The 13,702-nt window shown below is 40.2% G+C and overlaps 1 protein-coding gene across 1 annotated transcript; it reads left to right on the forward strand.

The window, feature by feature from the left end:
• The first annotated feature begins 2,503 nt into the window (after window positions 1–2,503).
• LOC116136063 lies at window positions 2,504–12,262 on the forward strand. The gene is made up of 4 exons (XM_031421780.1): window positions 2,504–2,662; window positions 3,078–3,326; window positions 10,873–11,377; window positions 11,463–12,262. Exons 1-4 carry the CDS (start codon window positions 2,504–2,506, stop codon window positions 12,260–12,262), a joined length of 1,713 nt encoding a protein of 570 aa, XP_031277640.1.
• Window positions 12,263–13,702: the final 1,440 nt, after the last annotated feature.

The raw sequence follows: 13,702 nt of genomic DNA on the forward strand, positions 1-13,702 counted from the left end.
CAATCATTCGCCAACTTCGTATTGCTATAGGATACTTTGACATTCCTAAGATTCATAGCTTTGTCTCTCACAACACTTTTGATAACATCAATTATGGTGAAGGAATCCTTATAATCACCCCTAAAAATCCTTGAATTTCGCTCCCTCCAAATCCAATGAACCGTAGCCCCTAAACAAAGCCTACCCAAAGTGAATTTTAGGCTCTTATGTTTCCATTTCCTTGCCAAATGGGGGATGTAATAATGCCAGGGTCTAGCCACATAGCCAAGGTCAGCAAGCATAAGGATCTTACTCCAGATAGACTTAGAAAAAGGGCATGCAAAAAATAAGTGGTCAAGAGATTCCATAGATGAGTTACAAAGGCAACAAAGAGCGTTAGTATTAGCCCCATACCTCATCAACCTTTCCTTTGTAGGTAATCTCTCCTTAATAGCCATCCATAAGATCATAGAGTATCTTGGGATAGCCTTTGAGAACCACACCAAGTCATACCTCTCAACTTTTGCTCTTCTTCCTCTAATAGCTTCCCAAGCCAATTTGGTAGAGAAATCACCCGAAGGTGAGGGTATCCAACAAATCTTGTCATCAACATTGGAAGGTGTGAAATTCACAGAGTTCCTCATATTAATAAGAGCCCAAAAATTGGCACTTGGCCACTTCCAATTGCATCCATCAATCACAGAACTCACTTTAGCATCCTTAGCAATCCCTGCATCATAAATAATCCTTTTCCCATATACACAAACAAGGGGGCCGTTCGGGTGCCAGTTATCAAACCAAAGAGAGGTGGTGTTACCATTGCCAATGCGACATTTGATATTCTTTCTAGCCATTTCCCTATTTTTTAGGATATGTCTCCATGACCATGTACAATTTTGGGGGAATGCTGATGTCCCAAATGCTTCTATTTCTCAAAAGATGAATTTGGACCCAAGAGACCCACAAAGTATGGTTTCTATGATTGCACAGGTTCCAAATATGTCTTAAAGAAGCGGCGAGGTTCCATTCCTTACATTTCATAAACCCAAGCCCGCCCTCATTTTTGGGTACACATACCTCCTCCCAAGCTATTCTAGCTTTGTGTCTATTCATATCAACTCCAGACCAAAGAAAAGCTCTCAACCTAGCATCAATTTCCTTCTGAATGGCCGTTTATAAGCTTGTTTCCTTTGATTCCTATTTTGGGGCATGTCCCAAAATAGGCTGGTCGCCCTTTATCAGGCCTTTGTACATTCTTCTCTTTTTTAATATATTTACTTACTTAACAAACAAAAAAAAATGCCAATGAGGATAGAGACGAATGAACTCCAACTATCAAGGCTGTTTTCTTGAATAAGTTTGAGGAGGGTGATATAGGATCAAGCACTAATTTGTCAACCATTTGAGAGCTTGGTGCGCGTGGATGAAAAGGAAAGATTGGAGAAGGAAAAGAGAAGCTTTTCTAAGAATCAAAGGAAGAAACTAGCGAAGAAGACGAGAACTCCACCTAAGCTACCTTTTAGCCATGGTTAAAGTTGCCGCGTGGAATGTTGGGGGCTTAATTCCCCCATTAGACGAAAAGAGGTAAGGAATTTTATTAGTAGCAATAATTTAAGTTTATGTGCTATTTTGGAGACTAGGTTTAGGGAGAATAATATGGATGTTGTGAGGAAAATGATGTTCCGCAATTGGGATATGGTTGAGAACTATTGTTTTTGTGAAAGGGGGAGAATCTGGGTAGGTTGGGATGGAGATATTTTGCATGTACAGGTTATCCAAGCTTCAGCTCAAGCAATTCTTCGTAAGGTTAGTATATTGAAAGATAATTTCATGCTCTTTTGTTCTATCGTCTATGGGATGAATAGTTTAGGGGAAAGGAAGGAGCTTATTCACTAAGCCAATGTTAGCCACCGTGAGCCATGGGTTATTATGGGTGACTTAATGCGATTAGATTTGCCAGGAAAAGAAGGGAGGTTCTAATACAAGGAATTGATAATGTGAAGAGTTTAATGACATGTGTAAGGAAGCTGATATTGATGATCTTAATGTCATTGGGTCATTCTTCACTTGGAATAACAAAAGAGAGCTCAATAGGAGGATTTGGCGCAAACTTGATCAGGTGATGTGTAACGAGCATTGGAGATGTGAGTTTCCCAACTGTTTTGCTTCCTTCCTTACTCCTGGCATATTGGACCATTGCCCAATGGTGGTTGATAGTGGGCTGAACTTTCAAGGTAGGAAATCCCCCTTCAAGCTTTTCAATTTTTGGGTGGAGCATGAGGACTTTTTACCTATGGTGGAGAGAGTGTGGAGTTTGGAGGTGGACGGTAACCCCATGTATAGGTTGGTCTCTAAGCTAAAAGCGTTGAAGGTTGAGTTTAAGAGACTAAATAGAAAGGAGTTCTAGAACATTTTGGAAAGAGTGAAATTTGCTAGAGATGATCTTGCCCAAGTCCAAGAAAGGCTTTTTATGGATCTGGTTGATGGTGCTCTTTTGTAAGAGGAGAAAGTTAAGGTGGAAAAGATGGTCAAGCTTTCAAAAGCTGAAGAATCATTAGCCAAGCAAAAGTCTTGGGTTAAATGGTTACGGGAAGGGGATGTCAACACTTCTTACTTCATTAAATCGATTGCTGGATGCAGGAATAGAAATAGGATTGTGTCCTTGGAAATTGGGGAAGATTCGGTTACTAGTAATCAAGATAGAATCAAAGAGGGGTTTGTGTCTTTCTACTCCAACCTTTTCTAAGATAAGTGTGTGGATGTTTCCTATGAGGGCATGAAGGAACTTATCACCCTTGTTATTTTGGAGGAGGAGGCCAACTGGATGATTAGTGAGGTTTCCAAAGAAGAGATTCAAGAAACCATGTTTGAAATGAGTAAAGACAAAGCACCAGGGTTGAATGGTTATAAAGCTCTTTCTTTAAAAAAGCCTCGGATATTGTAGGTAATGATTTTTTTAAAGTGATCCAGAATTTCTTCAATTCTGGAAATATGCTTAGAGAGGTGGGTTAGGGATTGGGAGAGCTAAAGATTGGAATAAGATAGCCATGATGAGACATATTTGGAACCTTAATCAAATACATAGTGGCTCCGGATAGGTTGAGTGGATCAAAGCAACCTACTGGGCAAGGAAGAGCTTTTGGGAGATTCTAATACCTTCGAATGCTTCTTGGGCTTGGAGGAGCATTTTGAAACTCAGAAGGGAAGCTAGAGAGCACATCAAAGCCATCATCGGAAATGGTCAAGCAACCTATGTTTGGCATGATAATTGGCATCCAAGAGGCCCTCTCAAGGATAGATATGGAAGCCGCATTGTGTATGATTCAGGGCTACATCATCTTGCTAAGGTGTGTGACATTTAGGATGCGACAAGGTGGAGATGGCCAACAGCTTATTCTTGGGCTTTAATGGACATGAAGGATTCTATGCACATCCATAGCGACCCATCCGGAGAGTTCTTGGAACTACTTTTTCGATTCCTATAGTTCAGCTAGGGCCATACGATAAGGGGCTTTAGAAATCGGTGGTGTCCCTGGTGCCAACTCAATGCTAAACTCTATTTCTCTTTCTAGAGGTAAAGCTGACAAATCATTCAGAAATACATCTGGAAACTGCCGGACTATTGGCATATTCTAGATCTCTAATCGAGGGACCACACTACTTTGCACCACATGGGTAATATACTCGGAGCACCCTTTTCTTAATATCTTTCTGGCTTTTACGCTGCTAATCAACATACTTAGCTGGTGGCCCTCTCCGAAACTAAACCTATCGTCTTCATCAAGATTAAACTTTGCTTTCTTTTTTCAGCAATCAATCTCTACTCCATATCTCCTTAGGAAATCCATGCCCAAAGTAACATCAAAATCGGGCATACCAAATACAATCAAATCCACTGTTAACATCCTTCCATGGATTGCTATAGACTCCCCTGAAAGCATCTCCTGAGTTACCACACTATCACCATCTGGCAATTCTATCTTAATGAGCTGATCTACTGTAATAGGTTTTAAACCCAATCTTTCTATAATCCCATGTGTAATAAATGAGTTTGTGGCTCCAGAATCAACTAATGCATAAAGGGGAACTGAGTGAAATAAAAACTGACCAGTAACTCTGTGCAACTGTTTTTGTTCTCTTTGCTCTCTTCTTGGTTTTTGTGGTTTAAGATTAACCCCGAGAGTGAATGGCCATTTGTAGTCTTGTTTCCTTTGATTCCTATTTTGGGGCTTGTCCCAAAATAGGTTGGTCGCCCTTTATCAGGCCTTTGTACATTCTTCTCTTTTTTAATTTATTTACTTACTTAACAAAAAAAAAAACTCTGTGCAACTGTAAATACCAAAGCATTAATACCTCTAGATGTCTATGCTGTGGATGCAGGAGGGGCCTTACAGTCTTTCATCGTATGTCCGGGCTGTCGGCATCTAAAACACACACCCTAGAGACACTCTCCCGGATGATGTTTCCCGTATTTCTGACATTGGGGAAACTCACTAGTCCTTGGCCGTTTATTCTTCCCATCCCTCCTATTCTTCTTTGATTGAAATCTTTTTTTATTCTTCCCTTCCCTATTGCTGGGGGTATCCAATCTGTCTCTCTGTGGAGCGGGAGGTGGAATACTAGACATTGCTTCTGATGGAGTTAACTTATTCACAAATACTTCAGCTTGTAAATCTTGCTCCAAAGCCTTACTATATGAGATCATTTAAAGGATAAATTTTTGCACATAAAACACCATCCACCAGTGTATATTACGTATTTGATCAACACCTGATTGATTGTGCACCTCATGTAACGCAGACTGCAATTCCCAGTGTCCTTGGCAACGAAGTCCTTGTAACAGGCTTTAAAAAAATAAATAAGGAATCAGAATGTCTAATGGAAAAAATGCACTATGGATCTCACAGGAAAGCAAATTAATTATGTTACAGCAGCATAGAAATCAGGTGAAAAGAAAACAAAAAAAAGAAGCACGAGCTCAGTCAAAGATTAAATTTCAGAACATATACCCACATAGCAAATTAAATCAGGTAAAATTTTCACTCTTTTTCAGAGTTGGTAGATAATATACTGGAGGAGGATTAGCCTGATGCCATGAAGGGTTTCATACATGATAACTTAGGAACTTGGATCGGGCCTTGGAATTTATTTTGGGTAAGTAAGCTTTTATAGAATGGGGAAAGAATGTACAAAAGGCCTAAAAGTCGGCCAACCTCCCTTTTTCTAAGTCTATTTGGAGTAAGATCCTTATGCTTGCTGACCTTGGCTATGTGATTAGACCCTGGCATGATTACATCCCCCATTTGGCAAGGAAATTGAAAGGTAAGAGCATAAAATTCACTTTGGGTAGGCTTTGTTTAGGGGCTACGGTTTATTGGATTTGGAGGGAGCGGAATTCGCGAATTTTTAGGGGTGACTATAAGGATTCCTTCACCATAATTGATGTTATCAAAAGTGTTGTGAGAGACAAAGCTATGGAACTTAGGAATGTCTAAGTATCCTATAGCAATAGGAAGTTGGTGAATGATTGGGGCCCCCCTAGATCTATTTTCAAAGATGTTCCTCAAGTTCCCGACACCGTTTTAAGACTGGATTACGGAGGGTTACGCAGAATGGTTTTTGCTTGGTTGTGTTTCTATCATTTGTAACGAGTTTGATATCGTGTTTTTCTTTTAATGATCCTAACCTAGGGAGGTATCCTATGGTAGGTGGAATTGTTGTTGTTCTCTTTGCTTTCTTCTTGGTTTTTGTGGTTTAAGATTAACCCGAAGAGTGAATGGCTATTTGTAGGCTTGTTTCCTTTGATTCCTATTTTGGGGCATGTCCCAAAATAGGCTGGTCGCCCTTTATCAGGCCTTTGTACATTCTTCTCTTTTTTTAATATATTTACTTAACAAAAAAAAAAAAAAGTCAGCCAACCTACCTCAGGACAAGCTTTGGGTAAGGAGCAAAGGAATGATACTATCTAAGTCTACCCCTAATCTTCTCTTTTTCCCATTCCTCTTGTCAAAGGAATGGAACCAAGCGGAGATTAAAGAATACAATGAATCCCACCTACCACAGGACATGTCCTGGGTTAGCTTCAAAAGCATCAGAGTACAAAACCCATATGCATAAGCATTAACAAAGAGAATTCCATAAACATGGACATTAACAAGGTAAGGCCTGTTAATGACACAAAGACAAAGCATTAGATCAACACCCCAAGTCTTCCAATAGCCAAAGTAGCCTCTTCTAGCACAATCAACTGCTGGGATGTCATAAAACCAAATCCCCTTACACCACCGAAAACCCATCACAAAACAACAATCCATAAAATTAGCTCCTATGGGATGTTTTAAAAATAGATATGGGAAGACCCTATTTCTCGGCAAGTCTTTCTATTGTAGGTATTCTTTAGGATCTTGCTAAGGTCCATAGCTCTCTCCCTCACCACATTTTTGATGGAGTTGTTGAGAGTATGTGCATCCTTGCATTCCCCACCAAATATCTGGCTATTCATCTCTCTCCAAATAGAGTAAACGGTGGCTCCCAAACTTAGCTTCCCTATAAAGTACTTTAGCTTATTCTTCCTCCACCTACTAGCTATGTGCTCAACATAATCATTCCAAGGCCAGGTGACATACCCAAGAGAAGAGAGCTCAAGGATTCGGTTTCAAATCCTTTGGGTGAAAGAGATGATCGATCGTTTCTTGCCCATGATTACAAAAACAACACACATTGCTAGAAGCTAGTCCAAACCTCATCAGTTTGTCCCTAGTCTGTAGCTGATCCTTACATGCCATCCACGTGATCATGGAGTGTTGTGGAATAGCTTTTGGGAACCATACAATGTGATGCCACTCTACTCGGTGTTGGTGCACACGAGTAACCTCCCAGGCCGATTTTATAGAGAACTTACCGGATGCATTAGACTTCCAAGGCCTTGGAATTTGAAAGTTGGTCAGGATTGAGTGCAAATCCCGATAAGAGCAATATCTTCCTTTCTGGTGTGAGTGACAATGAAAAGATGGAGCTCTTAAGTTTGATAGGATTTGCCGAGGGTAGTTTTCCCATCAAATACTTAGGTGTACCCCTTATTACCTCTAAGCTTACCTTTGGAGATTGTCGACCTCTCTTGGATAAAATCTTGGCTCGGGTTGCCTCTTGGAGAAGTAGGTTTCTATCCTATGCAGGGAGGATTATTTTGATTAAATCCACTCTTTGGAGTGTGCAAATTTATTGGTCGTCCCTCTTGAATCTTCCTTCCAAAAAATCATAAGGAAATTGATGCTAGTTTGAGAGCTTTTCTTTGTCGGAGTTGATATGAATAGACACAAAGCTAGAATAGCTTGGGAGGAGGTTGTGTACCCAAAAATGAGGGCGGGCTGGGTTTATGAAATCTAAGGACTGGAACCTCGCAGCTTCTTTAAGACATATTGGAAACTATGCAATCACAGAAACCATACTTATGGGTCTCTTGGGTCCGAATTTATCTTTTGAGAAATCGAGCATTTGGGACATATGCATTCCCCAAAATTGACATGGTCATGGAGACATATCCTCAAAATAGGGAAAGGGCTAGAAAGAATATCAAATATAACATTGGCAATGGTAACCCCACCTCTCTTTGGTTGATAACTAGCCCGAACGGCCCCTTGTTTGTACTATGGGGAAAGGATTATTATGATGCGGGGATTGCTAAGGATGCTAAAGTGAGTTCTGTGATTGATGGATGCAACTGGAAGTGGACAACTGCCAATTCTTGGGCTCTTATTAACATGAGGAATTCTGTGAATTCACTCCTTCGAATGTTGATGACAAGATTTGTTGGAACCCTCACCTTCGGGGGATTTCTCTACCAAATCGGTTTGGGAGGCAATTAGAGGAAGGAGAGCAAAAGTTGAGTGGTGTGACTTGGTGTGGTTCTCAAAGGTTATTCCAAGATACTCTATGATCTTATGGATGGCTATAAAGGAGATATTACCTACAAAGGACAGGTTGATGAGGTATGGGGCTACTACTAATGTCATTGTTGCTTTTGTAACTTATCTATGGAATCTCTTGACCACTATTTTTTGCATGCCCTTTTTCTAAGTCTATGTGGAGCAAGATCCTTAGTCTTGTTGACCTTGGTTATGTGGTTAGACCCTGGCATGATTACATCCCCATTGGCAAGGATATGGAAAGGTAAGAGTTAAAATTCACTTTGGGTAGGCTTTGTTTAGGGGCTACGGTTTTATGGATTTGGAGGGAACGAAATTCGCGAAGTTTTAGGGGTGACCATAGGATTCTTTCACCATAATCGATGCTATCAAAAGTGTGTGAGAGATAAAGCTATGGACCTTAGGAATGTTACAGCATCCTACAGAATAGGAAGTTGGCGAATGATTGGGGCCTCCCTAGATCTATTTTCAAAGACGTTCCTCAAGTTCTCAACACCGTTTGAAGATTGGATTACAGAGGGTACGCAGAGGTTTTTGTGGTTGTTTTGTCTCATTGGTAAAGAGTTTGATTTTGTGTTTTCTTTTAATGATCCTAACCTAGGGAGGTGTCCTATGGTAGGTGGGATTTTGGTGTGTCTCTTCTTTTTCTTGGTGTTTATCTCCCTTTGGGGTTTAGATAAACCCCTAGAGCGGATGGCTGTTTGTAGGTTGTTTTTTGTTTCCTATTTTTGAGGCATGTCCCAAAATAGGCTGGTGCCTTTTATTAGGCCTTTGTACATTTTCTGTTTTTTTTAATATGATTATTACTTATCAAAAAAAAAAAAAAAAGAATTTGAGTAGAATCAACCTTTGATTGCCCTTCCTAGGGAACCCTGGCTTGGCGCACTATATGGTACGTGATCATGGAGGTAACATTAGGTGTTGCATTTGCACGCATCAATTTTTGGCACTGTGTCGCTGGGGATTTTCATTAACTTAATTATTTTTCAATGTTTATTTATTCTTTGTTTTTTAGCTGTAGGTGTTTTTGGTGAATGAGCTCGCGATACAATTTGAGATCGAATCCGTATTCTGAGCTAATTCAACCTGTTACTCATTTGCGACAACCTTTGCATAGATTAACTCTCGATCAAGCAATCCATACTGATCTTCCACTCAAAAGTGATTCTTCTGATTTTTCTGATCAAGAGTAGATGGCTAATCTAACTGTCAAAGAGATGGCTACACCAACCCTTGACCGACAACTTTTATGCATTCGATACAATGATACGACAGAGGGAGCTTTTGAGCTTAAATCTGGGATGATTCATCTTCTACCAATTTTAGAGGTTTAGCGGGAGAGGATCCACACAACCATCTTAAGGAGTTCCGTGTGGTGTGCTCGAGTAGGAAACCAAATGGAACAACGGAGGAACAAATGAAGTTAAGGGCGTTCCCATTTTCTTTATCAGATAGTGCTAAGGAATGGCTTTATCACCTCGCATCCGAGACCATAACTACTTGGGCGTTCCTATTTTCTTTGGCAGCATCTCGAGCCACACTTATTAAGAAAGAAGTTTGTGGGATTTGGCAACCTAATGGGGAAAACTTATATGAATATTGGGAAAGGTTTAAAAAATTCTGTGCTGGCTGTCCGCATCATCAAATAAATGACGCAAAAATTGTGTCCTAAATGGAACAAATAAATGGGGTGTTTGTTGATAAAACTCCTACTGAAGGAAGGAATTTAATTGAACCCGTGGCGGCAAACTGTCAAGAATTGGTACTTGATCCGATCCACCACCAAGGAAGGTAAATGAAGTGGGGATATCCAATAATCTTTATCAACAATTGAGTAATTTGATAGCGCTAGTGATGAGGACGCGTGGAATTTGCTCGAATGTGGGACATCCTACCGATATGTGTCGTACCCTTCAAGAGGCAAATTCGGAACAAGCAAATGCCATGGGAGGATACCAAGGAAAACAAAGGCGAAGGTAGGATCCATTTTCCAATACCTATAATTCGGGATGGAGGGATCACCCTAACCTTAGCTATAGAGGAGATCAACAAGTTATTGTCACTAATAATCCACCCGGTTTCCCTTACCCATGAGCTCCACAACCATGCCAAGCAAAACCCCAAAATGTTTCCCAACCTCAAGGTAAGTCTTTGAATGACTTGGTAAAATCATTAGCAACTAGCTCTCTTCAATTTCAGCAAGAGAATCTCAAGTTCTAACAAGAAACAAAAATGCCAATCAAGAATTTGAAAAGCCAAGTTAGTCGATTGGCTACTACTGTTGGAAGATTAGAGGCTCATGGGTCTGGAAAGCTTCCTTCCCAACCTTTAGTAACGCAAGGGAGAATGCTAGTGCCATTTCTTGAGAAGTGGAAGACAAATGATGAGAAAGAAGTTGGAGAAAAGTACATGTCAGCATTCCTTTGTTGGATGCAATAAAGCAAGTGCGAAATTTCTTAAAGAATTGTGCACCAACAAGAGAAAACTTAAGGGAAACGAGGTGGTGAGCATGGGAGAAGATGTTTTAGAAGTTTGCAAAGAAAGCTTCCAACAGTGCAAAGATTCGGGTAGTTTCACCGTACCATGCATCATAGGCAACACAAGGATTGAGAAAGCAATGTTAGACTTAGGCAACACAACACAAGTTCTGCTTTTATTTTTATTTTTATCATAAATTATCAAGGAATAGATATGAATAATTATAAAAGCCAAAGGGGAAGTCGAGTAGATGAAAAGGAAGGTCTTAAGGAGGGGAACAGAAGTCTTTCTAAAAGCCAAATGAGGAGATTAGCCAGAAAGGTGAGAGAAGTTCCTAGTGCCCAGCCGTCCCATGATTAAGCTTGCTTCGTGGAATGTAAGGGGTCTTAATTCCCCTTTGAAACAAAAAGAGGTTAGACATCTAATCTCTTCCAATAAAATTGCAATTTGTGGTATTTTGGAAACTAGAGTTTGTGAACCAAATTTTTAGGTTACTAAGTCCTTGACATTTGGGGGATGGGATGTTATCCATAACTATGTGTGCTGCCCTAATGGTAGAATTTGGGTTGCTTGGAATCCTAGTTTGGTGAGGTTCAAAGTCATACAATCTACGGCTCAAGCCATTCATGGTAAGGTTGTTATTCTGGACTCTAATTACTTCTTTGTTTGCTCATTTGTATATGGCTCCAATGGTTCGCTAGAAAGGAAAGAATTATGGAGAGACTTGATGGGTAAAGCTCAAGATTTTGAGGAAATACCATGGGTAATTATGGGTGATTTCAATGCGATGAGATTTGGGCATGAAAAAATTGGGGGTTCCTATAGGTGGAGAAGTTATGTTTCAGACTTGAATAATATGTGTAATGAGACTAGGCTTGAGGACCTTTGGTTTATGGGTAGCTTTTTCACTTGGAGTAATATGAGAAAAGGGGAGCATAGGATTACTACTAAGATTGATCGAGCTCTTGTGAATGAAAAGTGGGGCTGTGTGTTTGGTAATTCCATAGCCAATTTCCTCCCCCCAAGCATTTCGAACCATTCTCCTTGTATTGTTGAGTGTGGGGTTATGTCTTCACCTAGGAAAATCCCATTTCGGTTCTTCAACTTTTGGGCTCACCATGAAAATTTCATTAGCATTGTTAGTAAGGCTTGGGAAGAAGAAGTTAGGGGTACCCCCTATGTATCAATTGGTCACTAAATTGAAGAGAGTCAAAGAAGCATTAAAAGTGTTTAACAAGAGGGAGTTTGGGAATATCTCGGTAAGAGTTATTGAAGCTAGAGAAAACCTCGTAAGGGTCCAGCATGCTCTTGCCTTTAATCCTCTTGAAGGGAACCTCATTCTTGAGGAAAAAGCCAAAGCTTTTAATTTTAAATCTTTAAGTCGCGATGAGGAATCTTTAGCTAGGCAAAAATCTAGAGTGCAATGGCTTAGAGAGGGTGACCAGAACACAAGCTACTTCTTCAAATGTGTGAATGGCCGAAAGAATAGAAATAGAATAACCAAGTTTAAGAGTGATAACGACATGGTTTTTGAAGACCCTTTGAGCATTAAGGAGGAAATTGTCAGCCACTTTAAAAGAGTTTTTGAGAAGCCGATGGGTGCGAGGGACTACCGAGGTTTACAAGAACTTATTGAACCTTGCATCACTAGTGATATGGCTAATAGGATGACTGCTGAAGTGATGGATGAGGAAATCAAGAACACTCTGTTTTCTTTGGGCAATAACAAAGCTCTTGGACTAGATTGTTTTTGTGCTTATTTCTTCAAGAAAGCTTGGGATGTGGTGGGCAAAGATGTGACTATGGCTATTAAAGACTTCTTCAAAGAGGGCAAGCTTCTTAGGGAAATTGTACTTCAATTGCTCTTATTCCCAGTGTGATAATGCTTCTTTGTGTAAGGACTACAGGCTCATTTCTTGCTGCAACATAATTTATAAATGTATCACCAAGATCATTGCAAATAGAATTAAGAGTGCTTTACCTCTCTTCATTGACCCGGCACAAGCAGCCTTTGTTGGTGATAGGAGAATAGGAGATAATATCCTGTTATGCCAAGAACTGTTGCACAACTACAATCGAGCTTTGGCCAAGGAGAAAAGTTATGCTTTGAAAGTTGATTTATTGAAGGCTTATGACTTGGTTAATTGGGAGTTTCTCTTACAAGTCCTTAAGAGTTTTGGATTCCCGAGTGTACTTGTCAATTGGATATCCCAATGCATCACTACTCCTAGGTTCTTGGTGGTCATCAATGGGGAGCTGGTGGGTTTCTTTGGGAGCTCTAGAGGGCTGAGACAAGGGGATCCGTTATCCCCTTACTTGTTTGTTATTGCTATGGAGGTTCTCTCAAGGCTCTTGAATAGAGTGGCGGCTAATCCGAACTTTAGTTTTCATTGGAGATGCATGAAAATGGGGCTGACTCATCTTTGTTTCGTGAACGATCTCATGTTTTTTTGTAAAGCCAAAGGTACTTCTCTATCTCTCCTTAAGAATGCTTTAATTATCTTTGAAAGTTGGTTAGGATTGAGTGCTAATCCGGATAAGAGCAATATCTTCTTTTCTGGTGTGAATGACAATGAGAAGATGGAACTCTTAAGTTTGATAGGTTTTGTCGAGGCTACTCTACCTATAAAATACTTAGGTGTACCCCTTATTACCTCTAAGTTAACCTTTGGGGATTGCCAACCTCTCTTGGATAAAATCTTGGCTCGGGTTACCTCTTGGAGAAGTAGGTTTTTATCCTATGCGGGGAGGATTATTTTGATTAAGTCGATTCTTTGGAGTATCCAGATTTATTGGTCGTCTCTTTTTATTCTTCCTGCCAAAATTCAGAAGGAAATTGATGCTAGGTTGAGAGCTTTTCTTTGGTTCGGAGTTGATATGAATAGACACAAAGCTAGAATAGCTTGGGAAGAGGTATGTGTACCCAAAAATGAGGGCGGGCTTGGGTTCATGAAATGTAAGGAATGGAACCTCGCCGCTTCTTTAAGACATATTTGGAACCTGTGCAATCATAGAAACCATACTTTGTGGGTCTCTTGGGTCCGAATTCATCTTTTGAGAAATAGAAGCATTTGGGACACCAGCATTCCCCAAAATTGTACATGGTCATGGAGACATATCCTAAAAAATAGGGAAATGGCTAGAAAGAATATCAAATGTCGCATTGGCAATGGTAACACCACCTCTTTTTGGTTTGATAACTGGCACTCGAACGGCCCCCTTGTTTGCGTCTATAGGGAAAGGATTATTTATGATGCAAGGATTGCTAAGGATGCTAAGGTGAGTTCTGTGATTGATGGATGCAATTGGAAGTGGCCAAG

Source organism: Pistacia vera, unplaced genomic scaffold (assembly GCF_008641045.1).
Source record: "Pistacia vera cultivar Batoury unplaced genomic scaffold, PisVer_v2 Contig309, whole genome shotgun sequence".
NCBI classification, from domain to species: domain Eukaryota; kingdom Viridiplantae; phylum Streptophyta; class Magnoliopsida; order Sapindales; family Anacardiaceae; genus Pistacia; species Pistacia vera.